Source organism: Maylandia zebra, linkage group LG23 (assembly GCF_041146795.1).
Source record: "Maylandia zebra isolate NMK-2024a linkage group LG23, Mzebra_GT3a, whole genome shotgun sequence".
Lineage (NCBI taxonomy): Eukaryota > Metazoa > Chordata > Actinopteri > Cichliformes > Cichlidae > Maylandia > Maylandia zebra.
Window position 1 is genome coordinate 29,774,572 of NC_135188.1, and position 22,396 is coordinate 29,796,967.

A 22,396-nucleotide genomic window follows, 5' to 3' on the forward strand; every position below is an offset into this window, starting at 1 on the left:
ATATAATGCACTAAAAACGGGGCGGGACCTCCGTTGTAACACGTTTCAGTGTCAAACTCGCCATCTTCGGCTCCTCAGCCGTCGTTCTACATTTTTCCTGCTCGCTCCCCCTTTGCACGTTCTCGCAATTAGCGGGCATGTCCATGTGAATCGGGCGGATGGGCGGGCCGACCATAAGGTTCTGTTGGGGAGGCTCGGCCATATGGAACCAATGAGACACCCGTGTAATATATAAATATTTACGTAGTAGACTCACTTGCGCATGCGCACGGAGGTTTGGCAGAGCCAGCCATTCATGTTGTAAACTGGGAAGCCATAAATATTTATAAATTACCATTTTTCTAATACCTATAATTTTTCAGCTTCCAGAGGAGAAAAGATGTAAACATATGATAAATTTATGACTTAAAACAAACAAACAAAAAAACATTCCCATTTTTGTCATGTTTTTCTTTTTTTATTTGAGGTGCAACTGTCTAGTGCAATTGTAACGTCACATTTGTGATGGGCTGAGGAACATGCACAAAACATCAACATACTTCTGCTGCTGGGCATTTTCCTTTTCTTTCTTTTTTTTAAGCCAGATGTCTCATTATTGTGTTCAGCGCTCCAGTTGCACTGAGCAACTCAAACACTTGGCTGTACAAAAAAAAAAATAATAATAATAATAAAAAAAAAATGCTAAGATTTATTTAAACAAAACAAAACAAAAAAAACTAAAACTACACACGTCTCCAAATGGTTAAAGAGTCCAGAACATTTGAGCGAGTGAGTTTGAAGCAACGGCAGATACAGTACAAGGCCGTGTGTCACCACAGGAGAGACAGCATCTTAGTGTGGAGGTAAAAGGTCCTCTTCTGTTGCCACCCTGAGTAATGACATCACAGGTAGATCAGAGAAAAACCTGGCCATACCATAGATATATATACAAAATAGTAGAACAACAACAACAACAAAAAGGCTTCTATATATGTATCTATGGTTGGAAACCAGGCACTTGGCAGAGTTGAACTGGAAAATTTTCACCTATACAAAGATCACTAGCTAGAAACAGTCATGTCCTATCGAACTGCCTTCCTGCCATTTATTTTTACAGATCACTTGGACATTATTACATTAACAAGAGCCAAAACAAAATTAATAGGACAGACAAAACAAGCTTCTCCCAGCCCTCCTTAAAAAAACGCCAAAAAACATTGATCCCCTGCATAAATCTTTAATGCGTTGTCTGAGAAAGAACAAGGAGGGGGTGTCAAGGGTGGGCAACGTGGACCTCAAACTCAGTTCTCAAAGTGAACAATGAGAAGCAGCTGATATTTAATTCATAGATTTTATGACCATCCTCCCCTTGAAGAATGTCAAGACTGGTGATCCTCAGAGATCTGGGACTTTCCCGGATTGAGGGTGGGTTGTATGAATCTTCGGTCATCCGTTAAAAGTCCGCTTGGAAAAAAAAAGTGCAACAGGAAAACAGGAAGATGTTGAATTAAAAAAAACAAAAAAAAAAAAAACACTGTGCGCTGATGGACAGTCAGGGTGCGGCAAGGCGGGGTAGGGGACGATGGCACATGTTTTCAGTGGGGAGGGGGTCACACCGCAACGTATTCAACGGCACTGACAAGAGCCTGCTTCTTTGATTGGCCGGGCCCTTGGTTAACTCCTCCCGCCCTCTTTTTTTTTTTTTTTTTTTAGCGGCCCTGAAGATGGCGGCAGGGTCGGTTCCTGTTAGCTCTGTCCCTTTCCCCACATTGTTGTTGTCACCATGATGATGATTACAACAACAACCAGCATGACAATGAGGATTGTCTGAAGCGGGTGGTTAAAAGTCAGAAACGAGGCAAAGACGCGCACGCAGACGCACACACACTTACACATTACACATCGGTGTGACTCCAAAGTCAGTTAAATAAAATGTGCAACAAAAGAGAGTGGTTCATCCTCCGGCTGAGCCCGAGTGTGTGCTCCTCCAAACACTGGCAGAGTCTTAATGCTAGAGTCTGTTCACAGTATGACGAGACTCCTTTCTCCTCCTTCTCATCTTCTTTCTTCCATCCCCCCGGTCTCTCATCGTCAGAGGGCTCTCCAATGTCTGGGTTACGCAGATGTGCCGGAGCTCTGCGTGGAGGGGCCAGCCGGGACCGGAGGTTGGGCGGTGCCGGTCGGGGAGCCACCAGTCTGGACTTGAGCCTGGAACTGAGCCATCTGCTCGGGGCTGGCCAGGGTCTTGAGCAGATTGTTCTCCTGCTCCAGCTGAGTGTTGCGCTCGATTAGCTCTTTGATCTGCTCCTTCAACACCTCCACCTCCTCGCGCACGGCGTACATCAGGTGGCTCTTCACCAGATCCTGGAGGAAGAGGGTGGGGGATAAAGAATGAGTAAATAATACAGCGGCACTGGGCTCCTTACACAATGACGACAACAATTACAAATGTGCTTCTTTCAACTTTATATTTCCAGTCAGAAGTGAAATTATTGAATGTTTACTGGCTGGTTGTTCAACAGAAAGCTAAGCTAGCAACAATTATCGTAGTTTTTAAGCTAAATTAAAACTCAAACTGTACTATTTGAGGCTCCTTAACCCCTTTCAAAAGGGGTTACACAGTTTGACACGTCTACATCAGTGTGATATGGATGTGTCAGAGGTGCACGGCTCCAAAAAACTGAATAATTTGCACAATACAGTTTGAAGCAATAGATTGTTACATCCATTTTTTTTGCAAATATGACAAATTAAAATCCATACATTTAAATGAATATTTAATTAATGAAAATAAACTGTCATAAGGTTCAATAAACAAATTTTCTGGCAATTATTTTTCAGGCTTTAAATGGTTACATTTAGATTTCCCCTACAGTCAGGTTTCGCATTTTTGTTGACATTTTATAAAACATACTAAAAGAAGAAACCCATGAGTAGACTACAAAGTTTTTCCTCCGTGCACCTGCCACGATTTGGCATTTCCAATATGACTAAACGCCATTTTCCTCTACTTTACATCACTGTGAGGTAAATATTTATGCATGTTTTTTTCAATATTTAAGACTTTTTATAAGCAAAAGGGTTAGTCGGCAAGCTTGCACAATGCACTTGCAATGCACAATGCACAAATGTAATTTGAGTAATTTCTGCAGAATAAAAACAAGCAGACATTGACAGGCTGCTGGGGGAAATGGGTAACACAGCAAAGGCTAAATTAGCATGAGTCTTGCAGGGGCATGCCAGCTGTCTCAGCAGCACGAGGAAAACAAGGGCGACATGAACTCCTGCAGAAACAGCTTCACAGATTATTCCCATGACGACGATGACGGTGATGATGAAGGCAGAACAGAGCTGAAGGGGGATTTGGGTTTAATAATCTGAGCATCCTTGGTGGACCCTCCTTCCTCCTCCCCCCTGCCCTGATATGTAGCAACTAGGGAACAAAATGTTCCTGCACCGGAGTGGGAGGAGCCAATCAGCGGCCGAGTTATTTATACCGCGCGGAGGGGAGGCTCCTGCTTGCCTAGCAACACTTGGAAACTAGAGAGAGAAGGGGCGTATGTAGATGTATTTGGGGGGGAGGGGGTGGGGGCGGCGTGTGAATCCTTAGCCCGACTCAAACTGAGCTACCAGAGAGCTCGAGGGTCATCGGGACAAATCGCGACAGAGCAGAAAGCTTCCCCGCAAACCCGCAGGTGCCCTAGTGCGCAAAAAACAAAACAAAAAAAAAAAAACCCTTCCGACGCATCTGCATCTTAATTTCTAGAAAGCTCTTTCCAGTTTCCAGCGCTCTGTGCTCACTACACTGCATGCAGTGCAAGAAAACGCGAAAATAAAAAGGCAGGAGGGGCACAGTTTACCGCTGTAGGTGCTCGGGTTACATAACACCACAGGGCTGCAAGTACGTGCAGAAAGCATACTGCAGATGGTTTAAAAATAAATACATTTTTTAAAGGGGTACAAAGTGTCACCTACCATTGCTTGCTCGATCTTGTTGTCGATGGCCACCACACTTGCACCCGAGGAGCTGCAAGACAGAGAGAGGAAAACCTGTTTGATGATGATGATGATGCAACATTAGCTGTGACCACTGCGGCTGTTGTTTTTCTCCTTCTCCCCTTAAAGACAGCGCTGAGAGGGATTTTAAGAAGTCTGCAAAGGCACCTTCCCCCCCTTCTAATTTTCTGCTTACAGCCTCAAAGACAGAGTGCTGACATTTACCTATTGTCAACCCTGACTGATGCACTCTCCTTCCCAAGCGCAGAGGACAGAAACGAAATCGAGAAATTCCTCAGTTGACAAACGCCAAGGTCCATCGCCACCGGGTAGCACTGGGAGCTCATGCTATCCCGTCCATTAAAAGCCCCGCAGGCGACGCATCGTGTGTACAAAGTTGGACTCCGGCGGTATAAAAGTAGAAAAAACAGCGCATTATTGAGAGCCGGGTGCTGCCACAGCTCTCCGGGCGACCGGCCGGGAGAGAGCACACAAAGACTGAAAGCGGCGGGCTGCAGCTCCGCTCCCTCTCTCCCTGATGCATGCGGGAAAACAGCTCCAGCAGCCCGCTGATTGGAGGACGAGATAGCTCATTTGCATAACACATGCGGCTGGCTGGCGCCTGATTGGCGGAGAGGAAGCTGCTTATAACAATATATGCGACACACAGCTTAAAAATATATATATATATATATATATATATATTTTTTTTTTAAGCTATCTCAGGGGGTGTCAAACATGAGGCCCGGGGACCCAGAATCGGCCCGACAAAGACTCCAATACGGACTAACGGATGGTTTTGGATAACGTGAAGTAGGACAGGCATATTTGGACTTTTAATGTTTTTTGTTTTGTTGTTTTTTTACAGCTTCTTGCTGATAAAGACCTCCCCCATGGCTATTTATGCTACGAAAGAGTAATTACTTAATATATTAAAAAACATAATGACAGAAAATTACTGCGTTCCCCACCCCCACTATCTACAGTAGAAATGTAGATGGGACATTTTTCTGTCCTTTTAAAACAAAAACCTTGTGTTTTATAATTTAAAAAAAAAAAAAAAGTCCATCAGAACCTTTTCTGTAATTTTACCCATATCTTACAATATAAGCCCAGAGTCACGCTGACTCATGTCTCCTATTTACTCAAGCAGAATTTTTTTTATCATATTAAAAAACTGGGGCGTGATGTTTAAACTGCACTACTTTATCTTACATTGAGATATCTTGGAGATTAAATGTGTAATTGAATGTTTGTACACTGATAGTTCTTTTTTCTTTTTTTTTTTTTTGTTACTGGTCCGGCTCCCATTGATATCAAACTGGGCTGTAGGTGGCTCACTAAATAAAACAAGAACATCCCTGTTTTGCCTGTCACACCTCAAGAGTTATTACAGTTGTGTTTTCTAATTAGCTTTTATTTTTTATTTCACTTTGACTGATTATGACTTCTTATTGTATGGAAGAAATATGTCCCACGTAAGTTTGAGGAAAATCAGCACAAATATTACAATAAAAACAAACTTCTTGAAAGCAGTTGACTCAGTAAAGCAGACGTCCAAATTGTTATTAATCATGTTTGTCAATCATCAGGCAAGTTGTAACATTTTTTTAACCAGACTAACAAATACTAAAACGAGTATTTCCTCCATATTTTGTTTTATTTTCGTTAGTTTTCCAAGTTCACAAAATCATTTTAGTAAATGTAACTTGACCAGTTCAACTTAGTTTTTCTACATGATAAAGAAACACTGTTATATTTAATGGCAGAAGTGTGTCAGCATGACTCTTGGCTTAAACTGAAGGAAGTAAATATTTTAAAATGACAGTAAAGTTTCTGTTAGCTTATTGTGCAGACTGTCCTGTGATCATAAAATACATAAAATAATAAAAAACTGAAAAAACCCATGTATTTTTACAATAGATGAAAATTTTAGTGAAAAAAAAAAGTGTAGAGAAAAAGCAAAAACTTTTCATCATCTACTTGTTTATTTACTTAGTTGTTATTTATGTACTTTATTTGCTTTCGTGTAGTATGACTGACCATGGGGAAGGTCTTTATCAGTAGTAAAAGCTGCAAAGGTTGTAAAAATACAGTTAAAGATCTAAGATTTATGCCCCTTCTTCACATTTTCCAAAACTGACCAGTGGGACAGATTGGAGTCACTAGTGGGCAGATTCTTGCACCGGAGCCTTAGGTTTGCCACCGCTAAAAGAGGGTCACACAACAGGGCAGCTGTTCAGACACAACAAGCCTTTTTTTGCTTTCTCACATCATACACAGGATAAAAATGTAATGCAGGTATGGCAAACCTTCAGAAGCTGTTATGTAAAACAATGTCGCCCCCTATTGGGTGTAAGTCGTGTATTAAAGCCACTCATACATCTGAATGCATTACTGGCACTACCATGGGCTTTGAGCAAATGTTATCAAACTGACCAGGAGTTGACCCTAAAAGCAGGTAAAAGCCAACCTTGGCACTGGCCAGATGTCAAAGATAAATATAAACACAAAGCCTGAAAGTCTGCCGAGTGGTTTTCATGTTTCATACCAAACAGTGCAGCAGCTTTTTCTCCTCTCCAGGCCTGTTTGATATGTGGATGCACTCTGCTGTACAGTCACACTGGACCACCCTCTCTTCTTTGTTAGCGAGGAGGCGTTGTTGCAGATTATTTATAAACTCCCTCCTGCTCTTCTTTTGCCAGAACAACGATTCAGCTGGAGGAAAGCTCAGCACTGAATTTCATTAACTGTTAATCATTAAACAGAAACGAATGGGTGTTAACCCAAATTCGGCACTTTGCTGTTTGTTGCTGCCACAGATTTTCTCATTTATTTTTCTTCATAGAAGAATTCTTAAAATTTTGACTTATTTCTTTGTTTTGTTTTGTTTTAAATTTGTTTAGGGTTTTTTTTTCCAGTGGTGGAAACAAACTTCCATAGTTTCCTGATTAATTTCGTTCTAATTTCATTTAAACAACTGGATGGTTTGACTTTTTTTAAAAAACATTTTTTATGTAATTATTGGGAAATACAATGTGTAATCACATTAAATATATATTATTCCAGTTTAAATTAATAAAGCAACTCTACCTGAAACATATCAATTACAACTGTGTAATACTACTACTATTACGAGTAAAACAAAACATTAAATGAGGCATAGGAAAACTGCAGAGCTGACATCTTATCTCTCATTAATTAAGGAGTTATTTATTTTTGTCCAGCCCCCAGATTTACTTTTTTAAATTATAAATTAATTAACCATTATTTGCTTTCAGCACTGGTGGAACAAGATTAGTGGGAAAAAATGGCAATGACTCTCAAATTAACCCTCCATACATCATCATCATCATCTATATATGATCATGGATTTTTTTTCCTTTAAAAAAGAAAAAGAAAAAAAAGAAAAAGCAAAATAGAAATTTCTCAATTTCAAATGTAAATATTTAGTTTCTTTTTTAATATTCCACCTTGGAAAACTAAAATGTTATGCAGTAATAAATTAACAAAACAAAACAAAACAAAACAAAAGAAAAACCACCATACTGTGATAATTATATTTCAGATCACTACAAAAGCACAAACCTCTCCAATAGGATCAATATTTTCCTTAAATGGTCAATCAGATTATTTAACCGTGTGATTTTTACGGTATGGAGGAGTGGACATAAAATAAAGGAAGTAAATTTACTGGAAACAAAGCATGAAAAAAAAGAAGCCGTTACTGTCCTGGCATTCGTGTTGTGGTTTTCGGTTTGAATTTCATTGACTGACTGCACGCATGTAAGAGACTGTAATCAGAGCTTGGAACAATCTGCACCTTTTAAGCACTTTAGTTGGGTTATATCAGTCCCTGGCTGGGATATTCATTAAAAAAATAGCTGTGTTTAAACAAGGGAGTGTTGAAGGTTGGAGATCAGACCCCTCTCTGGGGAGGAGGAGGACGACAAGGCCTGTGGCCTGCTAATATCTTTGTGTTTCACTTCCTCTGGCTCCGGCATTGACTGTGGTGGCTCTGATGAAGGAACTTTGATAGGATCTAGTGATTTTAGAGAAGTCGGAAAAATAACATCTCCAGTTACTTCTGCTTTCCCCCCTTTAGCACACTTCACATCCTAAGAAGCATCATCACATGCTGCGGTGATATCTGCTTATAAAAAGAAAACAATGGGGAGGTGAGGGGGCTGCACGCCCACTATAAAAAGTAAGGCAATTTATCTACTAAAAAAGATTGTTATGCAAATATTTTATTGGGGTCTGGTCGTGTTGAGTGGCTCATTAGAGTGACTTTAACACAGTGCTTATCACTGACAGTTTGGACTGGAGGGAAAAATGACAAAGACAAAGCAGCTACAGCCAGTCACGCCCTCGTGCTCTCACAGTCGAGGGGAACGTGCACATGTAGAAGCAAGCCCGCATTGTCACTGAACAAATTGGCAGCTGGAGTTTAAGCGGCCTTTGCTGCAGGTAGAAGTGGGAAACACATTCACACGCTGATGCACGTTTATACTGGAAACTGCACCACAAGATCAACAACAGCACACAGACACATCACCGCACAGCCCCGCTGCCATCCGCCTGGATTTAACCCCACCTAGCCGCTGCAAGTCCTCTGACAATGTGACAAAACCACAGCTATCGTTACCTCTTCAGATGCTTCTCCAGCTCCCAGAAGAGCAGCTTCAGGGCCATTCCGTCCCTGTCCTGCTCTGCTGCTCCTGCCCTGGCCAGCCCCTTGTCTCTCATTGATGCAAACCCACTTCCCCACCAAAGTGTCCCCAAAACAAACACCACTGCCACCAACACTACAACCGCACCCCCTCCTCTGTCCTCCTGACCTATGTCCTTTGGGCCCGACCCCCTCACTCCCTTCAGCTGTGGGAGCTTCACATAGGGGCGTCTGACCAGCAGCAGAGACTAGGAGAGGAGTGTGTGCGCGTACACAACAGGAGTGCACCTTAGTGTGTTACGTCCTCCTGATTTGCCTCCTAACTAGGCCTGAATTACAAGTAGAGGCTGAGATGATTGGGTACGTGGAGCAAAAGCATAGGAGGGTGGGCAGTGATGTCACTGCGTAAGGAGTCACGTCACCTCCTCTTCTGTTGTTATGTAAACTGTCAGCAGAAATCAGGGTGATCCGTCCAATAGGATGAGCCACTTTTGACCACGCACCCCCCATAAGAACTCTCCTGGCTGTCTTTAAATCACTCCCTTTGCTCTACACCTCGTCTCCCTTTCATCTTTTCTGTAACAGCCTGTCTTTGATGATAAGAGAGGTAAGCCCTGAATACACCAGGCACTTCCCCGCACACCGCACCGACTCTTCAACTCATTTCGCGGAGAACGTTCACATTTTTAGCCATGCTGCCACCTCTCATCAGTGGTCGCACACGTGCCCTGAGTGTGGGTCTCAGCTATAGCACGCCTCACGTGTACCTCCACACTAGCAAAATTTTAAAAAAAAAATTAAAAAAAAAGAGATGGGGAAATACTTCAAACAAACACAAGCACATACAAAGTCTACACTAGTGTCTGAACAAAGGCCACAATAACAACAAACTGAGCCCAATTGTTGTTGCCAACATCGTCAATCAGGTCAATCAGCAGCACAGAGAGCAGCTCTGTGAGTTGCTGACTTGAAGAAAAGTAGAGAACAAAGAGGGAAAAGGGCAACTCTGAAGAGTGATGATGGCGAGGAGCCGTGGGCGCCACAAAATGGCGGAAAAAGGGCACACTTGGGGAGTTTGTTGGTGGGATTCAACTCGATGCACACAGTGAAATTATTAACCCCATTAGGTGGAAGTCACATCATCTTTTCTTTCCTTAACTGCCAGTGCCACTAATCCTAGTAACAGCTGGAAGTTGGCTGGTATCGGAAATAATCAGTGCAATTACTTGACTTGAAGCACCGATGCAAGACGGCCAGCGTTACTGCTCACGCTGTATATCTGTACATTGTGTGCTCGCACGCATGCTCGCTTGGAACAAAAGGTCTGAGTTAAGCCTTCACTGATGTTCAGGCAGTTTTACTTTCAGCCAATCACTGGTGCCGCAACAGACTTGGCTCAGCCAATTGTGGCAGACCTTGACGTCATGACATCGCATATGGGCTGCTTTCATTCATTATGCATCCAAGTCCCTCTAAAGCTTCTGTGTGTGGCCTGTACAAAAGTCTGACCTGTATGTTACTGTAGATATTGGACCCTGAAGACTACAGCCTATAAGAACTAATGTAGTAACACTGATGTGACCCTGATGTTTCAGGGACTTTAATAGCAAATTAAAATCCTCTTAGTTTTGGCGGTGATACGTTGTTGTGCAACTGCATCAAGCTATGAGACTGACTTAGTTAGGTAACGTCCCAAACGCTGCACAAAACAACAAGCAGGAGTCTGTGCTCAATTTAACGCTTTAGCAGCGCACCTTTGCAACAGCTTCACCCTTCTCTTCATTCAATACAAGCAGAACTCGACCAACACTGTTGTCCACCTTTTTGTACAGCTCCGAGCAGAAGGCAAAACAGTGGTGGGGTACATCGTTTGCCACACCCTGTGGAGCTTACATAAGAGTGGATGCGCTGCCACAATGTGGTAGCAGATGATGCAGGGTTTATGTTGTTCACCTAGTTAAATATATTAGTCTAAATATAATGTTTTGCTTCTTTTGGGGGGGGTTAAATTAATTTGAATGCATTTTCTCCCATTTTTATTTTCATTTAGTTCCCACACTGGGTTTGATTATTTCAATTTACATGTAGTTTAAAAAGTATTTAGTTTTAAATAGTTACATTTTTCATGTTACCATCTCACGCCTATGCTCTGTATTGCTTCAGTTACTTAATATATTTCTCTTAGCCCTAGTTTAAATTCATATTTCAGTTAACTAAAATGTTTTGTTTTACACCTTGCTTCAGTTTGATTGTTATCGCACCCAGTTTGTGGCTCCTAGCTTCAGAATTGAGTGTTAGGGCTTTTCTGTTCAACACTGGGAACTGCACAGTCAGGCAGTATCAATTTAATCTGCAGGATAGGGACCATTAAAAATAAAAATCGTGGAGCGTTAAATATTCTGTAAATCTAGAGGAGTAGCACTGTTCTGTGTCTGAAGAGTGTACAGAAATAGGAAGAGAGAAATGGAGATAAATGCCAAAACAAGCGAAGCAGAGGATGTCTTTAGGCTTTAGTAGCTTTATGCTGTAGAAAAGTGAGAAACCAACTGCACCAACAGCAACATAAATGCCCTTTAGTGTATTTTACTTCCGTTTATCTATGTTCTGCCTCATAAAAGCATCCAGCTGAGTGTAACTAGCACTTCCACCTCATTTTTATTATGTGGTTTGAGAGGAAGCAGAGCTGGGCGACCAACACCAGGGCTTTACAGTGTGACCAATTTGGTCTCCTATGCGAAAAAAAAAAGAAAAAGAAAAAAAAAAGGGTCTCCGCAACTCTGGAAGTCTCTGCGTTATCAACAACAGACACATTATGCCCATATCACGATCTAAGATAGTCAGGGCCAGGACCTCTCTGATTGGTTGTGGTCCAGATATTCTTGTAGTCCTTCCCGTGTATATGTTTGAAAGAGCAGGCGGATAGAGAGAGGTGAGTAGCTTGAATAACGCGATATCAATTCATTAAATCCTGAATTGACTTTTAAATGTAATTGTATTTTGTCAGAAACCCCGGAATCTGAGGTTAAACCTCAAAACTATTTCAACAACCACCAAGCAACTAAAACAGTAAGTGAGAGCAGATAAACGGATTCCACATAAAGACGTAAACGCAGGGCGCGAACCTGGCGCATCAGAATTGTTGAGATATCGGCTTTCTCACCCGACGGCACGTACACGAACACACAATCGGTGCTGAAAGCCGACAGCTCACAGATTCTCATGCATCAGCTCCGCGCCCTGCGTTTACATCTTTTTTTGTGCTATATTCTTTGCTGCAGGTTTTGTCTCTCTCCAACCAAAATTGACTGAACCAGCAGCAAAAGAAGATCAAAACCAAGCTTCACATTTAGCTTCACATAAACATCGTCATGAATTTCCTCTAACTTGTGCTGTTTTGCTTCCACCACGATAAAAAAAAAAAAAAAATCACACTTGCTGCACAGCTCTTTCTCTCAATGTTCTTCAAGAACAGTTTTCTATCTCAAATCTCTGTTTTCTGCAATATTCATTCGCTTATTACGCACGAGTCATGTACAGTGCTGTCGGCTGCTGTTTTTTTTTTTTTTTGGGGGGGGGGGGGGGGGGGGGTCCTCTCAAAAATGACCAGAGAGAGCAGCAGCATTCAGAAAAGCTCAAATTGAATTATTCACACACTTTGGTATTCAGCTTATCCCTCAAGTAAGATTCCTCTGCTTCCATTTTTTCCCCTTACATCCCTCTCTTTATCTCTCCCGTCCTCCAAGCTGCACATCACCCACCTCCTTCCGCATCACTTCTTCTCGAGCATTTGGTAGGCGTGAGCTTGTGTGTGTCTCCCTGGGCATGTGCATCATGTTTGTGTGTGCGTCTGAGGTCATGTATGCAGACTGGCAGAATCCAGTTTGGGAGGCTTTAACTCTGTCCTTTACTCAGCAACAGATGACATCTCAGATAATTTTTCCAAATGTGGAAAAAACAAAGGTGTGTTTGAACTGAATTTGGAATGACAACTGAGTCATTTTAGTATTTTGAAGGGTGGAACACCTGACTGGGCAGAGGTAGCGATGAAAGCCACCATTCTACCCATCTGATTATTTCAATTTACATGTAGTTTAAAAAGTATTTAGTTTTAAATAGTTACATTTTTCATGTTACCATCTCACGCCTATGCTCTGTATTGCTTCAGTTACTTAATATATTTCTCTTAGCCCTAGTTTAAATTCATATTTCAGTTAACTAAAATGTTTTGTTTTACACCTTGCTTCAGTTTGATTGTTATCGCACCCAGTTTGTGGCTCCTAGCTTCAGAATTGAGTGTTAGGGCTTTTCTGTTCAACACTGGGAACTGCACAGTCAGGCAGTATCAATTTAATCTGCAGGATAGGGACCATTAAAAATAAAAATCGTGGAGCGTTAAATATTCTGTAAATCTAGAGGAGCAGCACTGTTCTGTGTCTGAAGAGTGTACAGAAATAGGAAGAGAGAAATGGAGATAAATGCCAAAACAAGCGAAGCAGAGGATGTCTTTAGGCTTTAGTAGCTTTATGCTGTAGAAAAGTGAGAAACCAACTGCACCAACAGCAACATAAATGCCCTTTAGTGTATTTTACTTCCGTTTATCTATGTTCTGCCTCATAAAAGCATCCAGCTTTGGTAGGCGTGAGCTTGTGTGTGTCTCCCTGGGCATGTGCATCATGTTTGTGTGTGCGTCTGAGGTCATGTATGCAGACTGGCAGAATCCAGTTTGGGAGGCTTTAACTCTGTCCTTTACTCAGCAACAGATGACATCTCAGATAATTTTTCCAAATGTGGAAAAAACAAAGGTGTGTTTGAACTGAATTTGGAATGACAACTGAGTCATTTTAGTATTTTGAAGGGTGGAACACCTGACTGGGCAGAGGTAGCGATGAAAGCCACCATTCTACCCGTCTGATTATTTCAATTTACATGTAGTTTAAAAAGTATTTAGTTTTAAATAGTTACATTTTTCATGTTACCATCTCACGCCTATGAGAGGCACGCAGCAGAGGATAATCTGCCTTGATCTATGCCCAAACACAGACAAAACTCCAATACGTCTCATGGCATCAGACCTTCAGGGCTGAAGCTCAGTGAAGCGAAAGAGAATAGCTCACTGCCGTGCACGCAATGCCTTACATAACCAGCCTCAGTGCCATATGGTCCAGGAAAGGGAGGGAAGACAGCGAGATGTAGACTGAGCGACTAGTTCGTGATGGTGCAGATGTGCCCTCTTCTCCTCATGGGAAAAAAAATAAAAAAAAGAGATATCATTATCTGCCATCTGACAGATAATGATCTGCCATAAAGCTGGGAGGAGTAAGTGCAACAATAAATAATTGCCAAAAAAGGAGACAATCAGAAACAGCCAAGGGAGGAGACTGTAAGACCGAATGTGATACACATAACTGTAATCTACATATTTTACCTCCTTGAATGAGGTTATGTGGGTAGCTCGTTTTTTTGTGTTTGTGGGCAATAGGTGCCCTCGGTCACACAAGCCTACCTACCAGTCAGAAAACCCCTGACAGTCACTAGGGCGAAAAAGGTGTATTCTTTAACTGGTTGGAAATGTTTGCTAATTAAAATCAGCTGCCAAGAGGGTGCCACACCAAAAGCCTCCCTGTGATTACTAGTTGTAACTTAAAGTTGTAACTAACATGCTTCAAATGGCATGACTAATTTTAATGATAAAAGTTTGTTACCAGTTTGTGTCGCACTCTTCAACATAAAGTTACATAAAGTTTCATTAATGTAGCGCCAACTCACAATACAAGGTGCTTTATAGCGTAAAAATTCGACAATAATACAGAAAACACCAACAATCAAATGGCTGACTATGAGCAAGCACTTGGCAACAGTGGAAAGGAAAAACTCCCTTTTAACAGGAAAAAACCTCCAGCAGGACCAGGCTCAGGGAGAGGCGGCCATCTGCTGTGATCGGTTAGAGGTGAAGGGAGGAAGACGGGACAACAGACACACACTGGAAGAGAGCCAGAGATTACTAATAACTAATGATTAAGACTTCGCAAGCAGTTAGCAAGGAGTTCCAGACAAGTCCGTGTCTTCAATGCAAACTAGGAGATGGCAAGATTTTTGACCATTGACCAGCAGTTGCCAGGGGATCATTGACTTGTTGATAGGCCTCTATGACTATCCATTCATAATACTGGAGGTGGGACTACGCGCAAACTTAGAAGTGATCTTATAAACATGTCAATCCAGATTCTATACCACTGGACACAGTGAAGAAGAAGAAAAAGACATTCTGCAATAAATCTTACCCGCATCAAACAAATAGAAATAAGGAAAATATGGGAGACGTCACTTTAATGTTTTAAAAATTTCTCAAATTACGTTGAATGACAAGACTCGATGAGGGAATTTAGACATCACTTTTGTAATCATGTGGTCGACAGAATGTCTATAAATTTAGTTACACTCAAAATAAGGTGATAATGTGTAGTTCCCAACAAACGGAGCTCAAATTGAACAATTAAATAATCGATTGTCAATCAACAGTTTACCCCTAAAGCTTGTGAAGGTAGGAGGTCTATAACAACGCCTGTAATTCTAGGAGGTGTTGCAATACTTTTTTGTTAAACACCTTGAATTTCAAGCGCACTGTGGTGGTTGAGTATACAAGAAATACCTGAAATGCCAGTGTTTAAATATTTATGAGCCTGACTATATTTCTGTAGTACTAAAAAGCTTTTCCAAGCTTTTCCAAGTACCCAGAATGATGCTTCCCCTGCACACTTTACTCACTATAATCCATGGGTTAAATGATTATACATCCAAATATTAGACAACCTTGGACACAATTACAATATAGAGGAAGTTATGTTGCCAAGCCTCGGTCATATGGGTAAGTGTTTTGTTTTAAGTTCGAGCACTCGGTGGAAACACAGCGAGCTTGCTTGTCACTACAGTAACAGTAAAGATCTTCTCACCAGCAGTTGAGAAACTTTGCTTGCAGCTCTCCGTGGTCAGCAGGCATCACGTAGTGAATTTAATGTGTTTGAACAATGAGAACCGCAGAGGCTTCACACACAATTACGATTTTACCGCTTCACTTTCAGGGGGAAATGTTTTTCTTGGATGGGTGCTACAATTCTCATGTTCTTGTCATGTGAGAATGAAAGGTGTTCAAAAACAGACCAGAGAAACTGGAAAGGAGAAGCTCAGGAGAGCAGGTGTAGGGTAATGACTGCACAGAGTCCCCCTGAAGAAACACAGCCATATCAAACTACAGCACACGGGTTCCCCACGAAGTTTATTTTGGGACAGAAACTCCTCAGCACTGAAACTGAAACCACAATGCAAACATCGCCAATATCATATTCCACATTACTATCACCAAAACACCCATGTAGAGCTGCTAATGCTGCCTTAAAGCATGCTAGTCTGCAATCAATGAACTAGAAATGCATAACAATAACTAAGTTTATTTTGTGTTAATGATCCAATCAAGATCAAGTGATCAGACTGTGATTAAAATCACCCCCCAATCAAACAAAAAAACCTAGGTGTATAAGCTCAGGTCTTATAGCTTAAAGCATAAAAAAAATACGCCTAATTTCTATACTTTGTTACTATTACTTTTTCACTATAACACAGAATCTATTTGCCTGTTTGGTTGTTCAAATACAAAAACAAACTAACAAAAACTACAGCTTAGCTCTCTGAAGGATGCTAATATTATGATGCCATCACATTACCTGGCAACCAGCTATCAAAAGGCTGAAAAAGGCCCGATTTTAGCCTCGATGCTGCTACAACACCTTATCAAAGCATCCCATTTTTTCAATTTCGCAATGACAATGAGCTCTCATGTATAACCACAAAGGTTACACACCAACCTGGCAAAAGGCTAAAATGATCCACTTTTAGCATATAAACCAAATCCAACACCATGTCTTTAGTCTCTCCAGGTGATTTAGTGTGTCAGTTTACCAACACCACAAACAGGCCAAACAATAAGGCAGCATGGCCATCCAATAATCTAGAATCATGTCTGTGGTTATTCTCATTTATTTAGTGTTGATGAGTTAAAAAAATAAAACATAAAAACAATAATTAATTATAGATAAATTGTAATCAAACATGTGCCACAGAGGTTTTCTTGCTTGGGCCTCTTGTCTCAGACATTTTTATACATTAGCTTTACAAACACTAGATTTATACACCCATTAATATACTGTTTGCTATATGATAAAGTGGCTTTCAAAAAAAAATTTTTAAAAGCCAATATGACCAACTCGCAAAATAATAACTAAGGACAGTCAGAAATCCCATGTATATCTAGAGGGATATATTTGAGGCTTTGTAAAAATGTACTGATTAGTTACACTCCTTACAGAGTTTACTTTGTGAAGCTGTAAGGATCAGCCTTTCAAATAATTTAGAAAGCCAGGCATTATGAGCATACTACGCCATGATTTTAAAAGTTCCACATTCTGAAATGTTTTGTTTCAGATGGTTTTCACTACTCAGAGACTTTGTCATCTCATGCACACCAGTCCCACGCACCTGCTGTTCAAACGTTCTGTTTGTGAAGGGCAGCCAGTCAGAAGAAGGATGGAATAAAGGGAAAGGGATTAAGTAAATAAGGATTTTTTTCCCCCCATAACGGGTATCTTTAAAAGAAAATTCCAAGAAGGTGCATTAGGCTATAGAAGATGAATTCAGAAATGTGCCATGTGCTTTGGGTTGTCAGAAGAATAGTTATTTTGGACGGTTTAGTAGAGAATTTTTTTCCCTGGAGATCAGCTTTAATTAAACTTAAAGAATGTAGTTTGAGCATGTGGAAACTTTTAAGTAGATCCTCTTTACATTTGCAAAAACAAAACTTTCAGTAGTACAAGCAGTCTCCCACTTCCTAGCTACGCTGAGGATATGAAATTACTATATGCTCAGTTACCTACCATAAATGCATGGATTCATGTTCAATATCATCACATTTCTTACTTCTTAGGTCAGTGTGAGAAAAGCCAGAGAATTAAAAAGAAAAAAAAAAAAATAACACCACAGTTATTGTGACACAGCCAGTTAAAATCATAAATGCACCTCCCTGCTTATCTTTTCCGTTCAGTACAAAAGCCTGGAGGAAAACAGCAGCTCACTCATTCCAATAAACTCCCTCTCCTGTAAACAGCGACAACTTCACACATACATGCACCATAAACCATGCCAGCAGCTCAAGCCATAAACACGCTTCTACATGCATGGACCCACATTATGATCTCAATGGTGTGGGACTTTCTTTAGGAGCAGCTCTGCATGAAGGCACAAGGCGGAGAAACGTGACACTCGTTTGCCCTAAAACCCCAACACATGCTGCCCAAAACAGAACCCGTCAGAGCCAGCGGACACTCTGATCTTGATCTCAGGACACGCAGGCACACGCACACACACACACACACACACACACACACACACGCACGCACGCACAAAGATGCACTTTCAGAGATGATAGCACAGTCTCAAATAGGGCTGCCACGATTTGTCGACTAGTCACGATTACGTCGACTATCAAAATCGTCGACGACTGATTTAATAGTCGACGCGTCGTTTGAAGCTTTGTAAGATCACAAAAGACGCAGGAATAAGTGGCAGGATTTAAGAGTGTAATAACGGACTGAAACAGAAGATGGCAGCATTGCATGTACAAGGATGTCAGCTACCGTTAAACCCTGAAGAAGAAGAAGAAGAAGAAGAAGAAGAAGCAGCTGTGTCCCAGAATTCATAGCGCGGCCCAATGCAGTTTCCAACAATGGCGGCAGTTAGTTAGTTTTAATGTTACTCTTATTATTCTTTCTGGGTCACAAAATAAACGTTTAACATATTTTCAGGTGAGAATGTAGCTGTGTAAACCTCAAATATCTGCTCAGTTTATCAGGACACCACATATTTTCAAAAGCGCTCCGACGTTTTCGGAGACATCTGTTACCCACTAGCTCGTTAGCGAGCCGGGGGCTAGGTCACTAGCGCCGTGAGAACACCGGACTCCCCGCAAATCGTTTTCAAACCCACCGCCGTCTTTCGCTACTCAGGTTAAATATATATGAGTCACTTAGATAACTTAAAATGTTATTGTTTGACTTTTTTTTTTTTAGTATTTTATTTGTTCCTGAGTAAATCAGTTTGTCTGAGATTAAAGTTATAGTTTTTACACAGCTGAATAAACGTCAAGCAGACAACTGATTATCAGAAGTGTGAGATGCTCCAGAATATACTCCAGTGTCCTGTTATATTTTAGATAGCAAGGAGTTTATTAAACTTCACCGAAACAATCTGCAAATTTCATTAAAATTTAATAAACTATCATCTTGTCTTTATTTTTAGTTAGCACAGACCTTAAACACTTAAAGCTGTAAGCTAATGATAGTTATATAAGAGCAGATGCTGCTGGTGCAATAAGCTGTAGTTTTACGTCCAATGGATGATGATCTGATTAGTCGACTAATCGCAAAAATAATCGGTGACTAGTCGACTATCAAAATAATCGTTTGTGGCAGCCCTAGTCTCAAACATGACAGAAAATCAAATGCGCATGTAGAAAGCAGACATTTGCGTGCAGGTTACACTGCATATAAATCCCCAATGACCTTGAAATTAATGTGCAGAATTTAGGTTTGTCACCACACAGAAAAATTACACTGTGCCATGACAACTTCATCTACTGCCTTTCAAATGCAACTATATACAAAATGTTTCTACACTGAGGCAAAGGGGATGCATATTTATGCGACAAGTTGATGCAAATATGCTTATAGGAGCAAATCCATCTCAGAAATAACCTCCAGTGCATTTCAAACCCTTCCCTGGGATAAATCATAACAACCCCTGCATGCAGCAACTGTCCAAACAGTTATTACATGCCGATTTCTGACAGCAAGCACAGAGAAGATCCTAAACTGCTCATTTTGTTTGTACACTGCACGCAGGAGGGATGTGTCCGCTTAGCTGTAAGGCATATTTTAGGTCAGTGACTCTACAAGCATATTACGGTTACATAAACAACCACGTTTCAATGCTGTGATCATTTATGAGCCCACACTGCCACCTCGTGGTTCAGCAGCAGCACAACAGAGCAGACCAACAGTTGAGTCAACGTCTCTACTGAAGCGTAACGTGATGTTAAAACTAATTACCGGAGAAACAACAGCCCTCAGGTGTGACTTATCGCTCATGACAGATAGGAGATGCCGCCCAGTAAACCTGAAGCAGAGCTAAACCATCCACGACAACTCAAAGGGAAACCTGCTGAGCTCTTGCGGCAGTTCACAGTTCAAATAATACACCTGTGATGAGCGTGCTTGGAGAGGCGCCTGCAGGAAAGGGTTTAAGCTGGCCAACTCAAGACAAATTCTGCTGCAGGATTTCACAAAACTTCACAGACATATTTGTATAGAGCAGGGGTGTCAAACTCTAATACACAGTGGGCCAAAATTCAAAACTGGAACAAAGTCGCGGGCTAACATTAATATTTATTGAAAAAAATAATAATAATAATCTTCCTCCAGATTTAAGAATGAATCTCTTCTTATGGACTCAAACAAGTTTTGCTGAAAAACTGAATATGGAACAAGGAAAGCTTAATACTAAACAATATATATATTAGCTGTATAACACCAGTAGGCCAGCTCTAATAATAATTTGATATGGCTTCACGGGCCAAATGTAATTAGAGTTTGACACCTATGGTAAAGAGGGAACAACTTGTGCTTGTGAACTCATTGAGTTTGACCTCATGAAAGTCTTTGTGTTCCCTCAAAGAAATGACCCCAAATACCATTGAAAACATTTGATTCCACTTGCAAAACAAAGCCATCTTTTGCCAGAAAACATCTGTGATTTCATAGGTTTGTCTTGATCAAAGCAAACATTCCACGTGGGAAAAACTGAAGCTTGGTTTATCAAGAAAAAAAGTGGTTCCCATGTGGAAACCAATATTACATAATTATATTAGTTCACATCAAACAGTTCTGACTGATGGTAAAGAGAACAATAAAACGTGTGTGTGTGTGTGTGTGTGGGGGGGGGGGGTATTACTGCCTTATGAGTTTTACTGGGGTGGCTATCATTCAGATTTTATTGATTTACTCAATGACACTTATCAATACTATTATCAGTGCTGCTATCCATATGTGGGTGTAAAATAATGACATAAAAGTAGTTAATGCTAGCTTTGACAGACCTTGTTACCAATGAAACTTTACATCTTTCTATCTCAACCTTCAATATTATGCACCTCTGCTGCCAGCATCTGGCATCTCTCTCTCCTGTTGAAAACAGCTGTGAGCAATTCATTTTCATAAGGTGTATTATCTGAAATGATCAGGAAAGCTTCAAGCAGGCCAACCTGCGAGGAGCTTGCTGGTGTTAACCTGCTTAACCGAAACCACCTCTTCACACGCATTGTCTTTAATTAAACTGCATTATGCTATGAAATTAGCTGCTGCTTTCTAACGGTCAATACTTTGGTATTGGCAAAACTTCTACCATAACCAATGAAATACCTTTTTCAATGAAATCCAAATGCTTGCAATCAAACTACAAAACAATGTCGCTAATATAAAGATGCGAATGTGCAAGTTTTATAGGCAGTAAATCACTTGATTGAGAATTAATTCATAAAGAAATATCCCCATAATATTTGCTGCAAGCAAACTGAAAGCTCAGGTAACTTTGACATTCAGTCAGCTGAAAGCCTAAAATAAGTACTTGACAGACATTTACATATCAGCATTGTATATAAAGGAAGTATTTCTGCATTCATGTTGTGCAAATGATATAAATTTACACAGGCAAGCATGCAAATGCCGAATCAAAACTACCATCCTTTGGTACCCATCCATAAGCTAACAATTAACTACCAGTGCAGATAACTCACCACCTAAAATAAAGAGATATAACACTATCAGCAGAAACTATAGTGAAAGCTACTATTTTGTGGCTTCAATGAATTTTAGCAAATGCTACCATATTGCTATACAAAGCTGAAGAGGCACCTGGAAGCCAAACATCCTTTCTAAGAAAAACCTGGTCAATCTCATAAAAAGCTGGATCAGAATGCTTGTTGAAGTTGAGGAGAAGCGTCTGATGAGGTGATGGAGGAAAGTTATGTACTGGTGGGGCTTACTGCAAAACCTTCATCTGATGGGAACGTAAAAGGAACTGAGCACATTTCAGATCTTTTTTTTGGGTGACATGCCCTCCTCAGAAAATGAGGACCGCCCCACACCTTAAAAATTTTAATCAGTAGTGGGGTAATTTTGAAGAACTGTGATGGGCATTAACTTTTTTCCCCATGTGATAGACAAGACAATAACTGAATAAAAACTACCCTTCAGCGTTCTCGTAGACAAATCTAAGGTATCAATTACAAAATCTGATCAGAAGTCTGCTCCATGTCTCTCCGTGTGCAGTAAGGTTAAATGTGTACTTTGTATCTCCCCCTGAGAAACTTTCCAAAATCAAAACACAATTACACAGCCCTGAATTCCCATCACATTTTTCACCTGGTTGTTTGCCTGCCCCACAGTTTGAGAACCACCGGCATTGAGACAGTTTGCCACAGGTGTGTCTGTCGGTTTGCCTTAACCACAAAAAAAAAAAAAAGAAATAAATGGAAAAGTCACTCACCTTGAGCACACTGCTCCAACAGGTACAACTGGCATGAAACCATAAATGCTACTGAACACCCTAAAGGCTCTACGTGGAAAAAACAAGACCTCAAAAGGTTTC

General features: G+C 40.8%; 1 protein-coding gene across 3 annotated transcripts in view; it reads right to left on the minus strand.

Moving 5' to 3' along the window:
• Positions 1-435: 435 nt before the first annotated feature.
• Positions 436-22,396, minus strand: part of LOC101470583 (TSC22 domain family protein 1) — a 28,041-nt gene continuing 6,080 nt past the window's right edge. Inside the window, exons 1-3 of one of the 3 annotated variants that reach the window (XM_076880749.1) lie at positions 8,624-8,883; positions 3,955-4,006; positions 436-2,343 (exon numbers count right to left, since the gene is read on the minus strand). In XM_076880749.1, coding sequence (XP_076736864.1) covers positions 2,095-2,343; positions 3,955-4,006; positions 8,624-8,724 — 402 coding nt within the window. In that variant the 5' untranslated portion in view covers positions 8,725-8,883 and the 3' untranslated portion in view covers positions 436-2,094. Of the gene's footprint in view, positions 2,344-3,954; positions 4,007-4,200; positions 4,512-8,623; positions 8,884-22,396 lie in introns of those variants that run through there. The other 2 variants (XM_024798669.2, XM_014411551.3) reach the window with 2 other exon arrangements.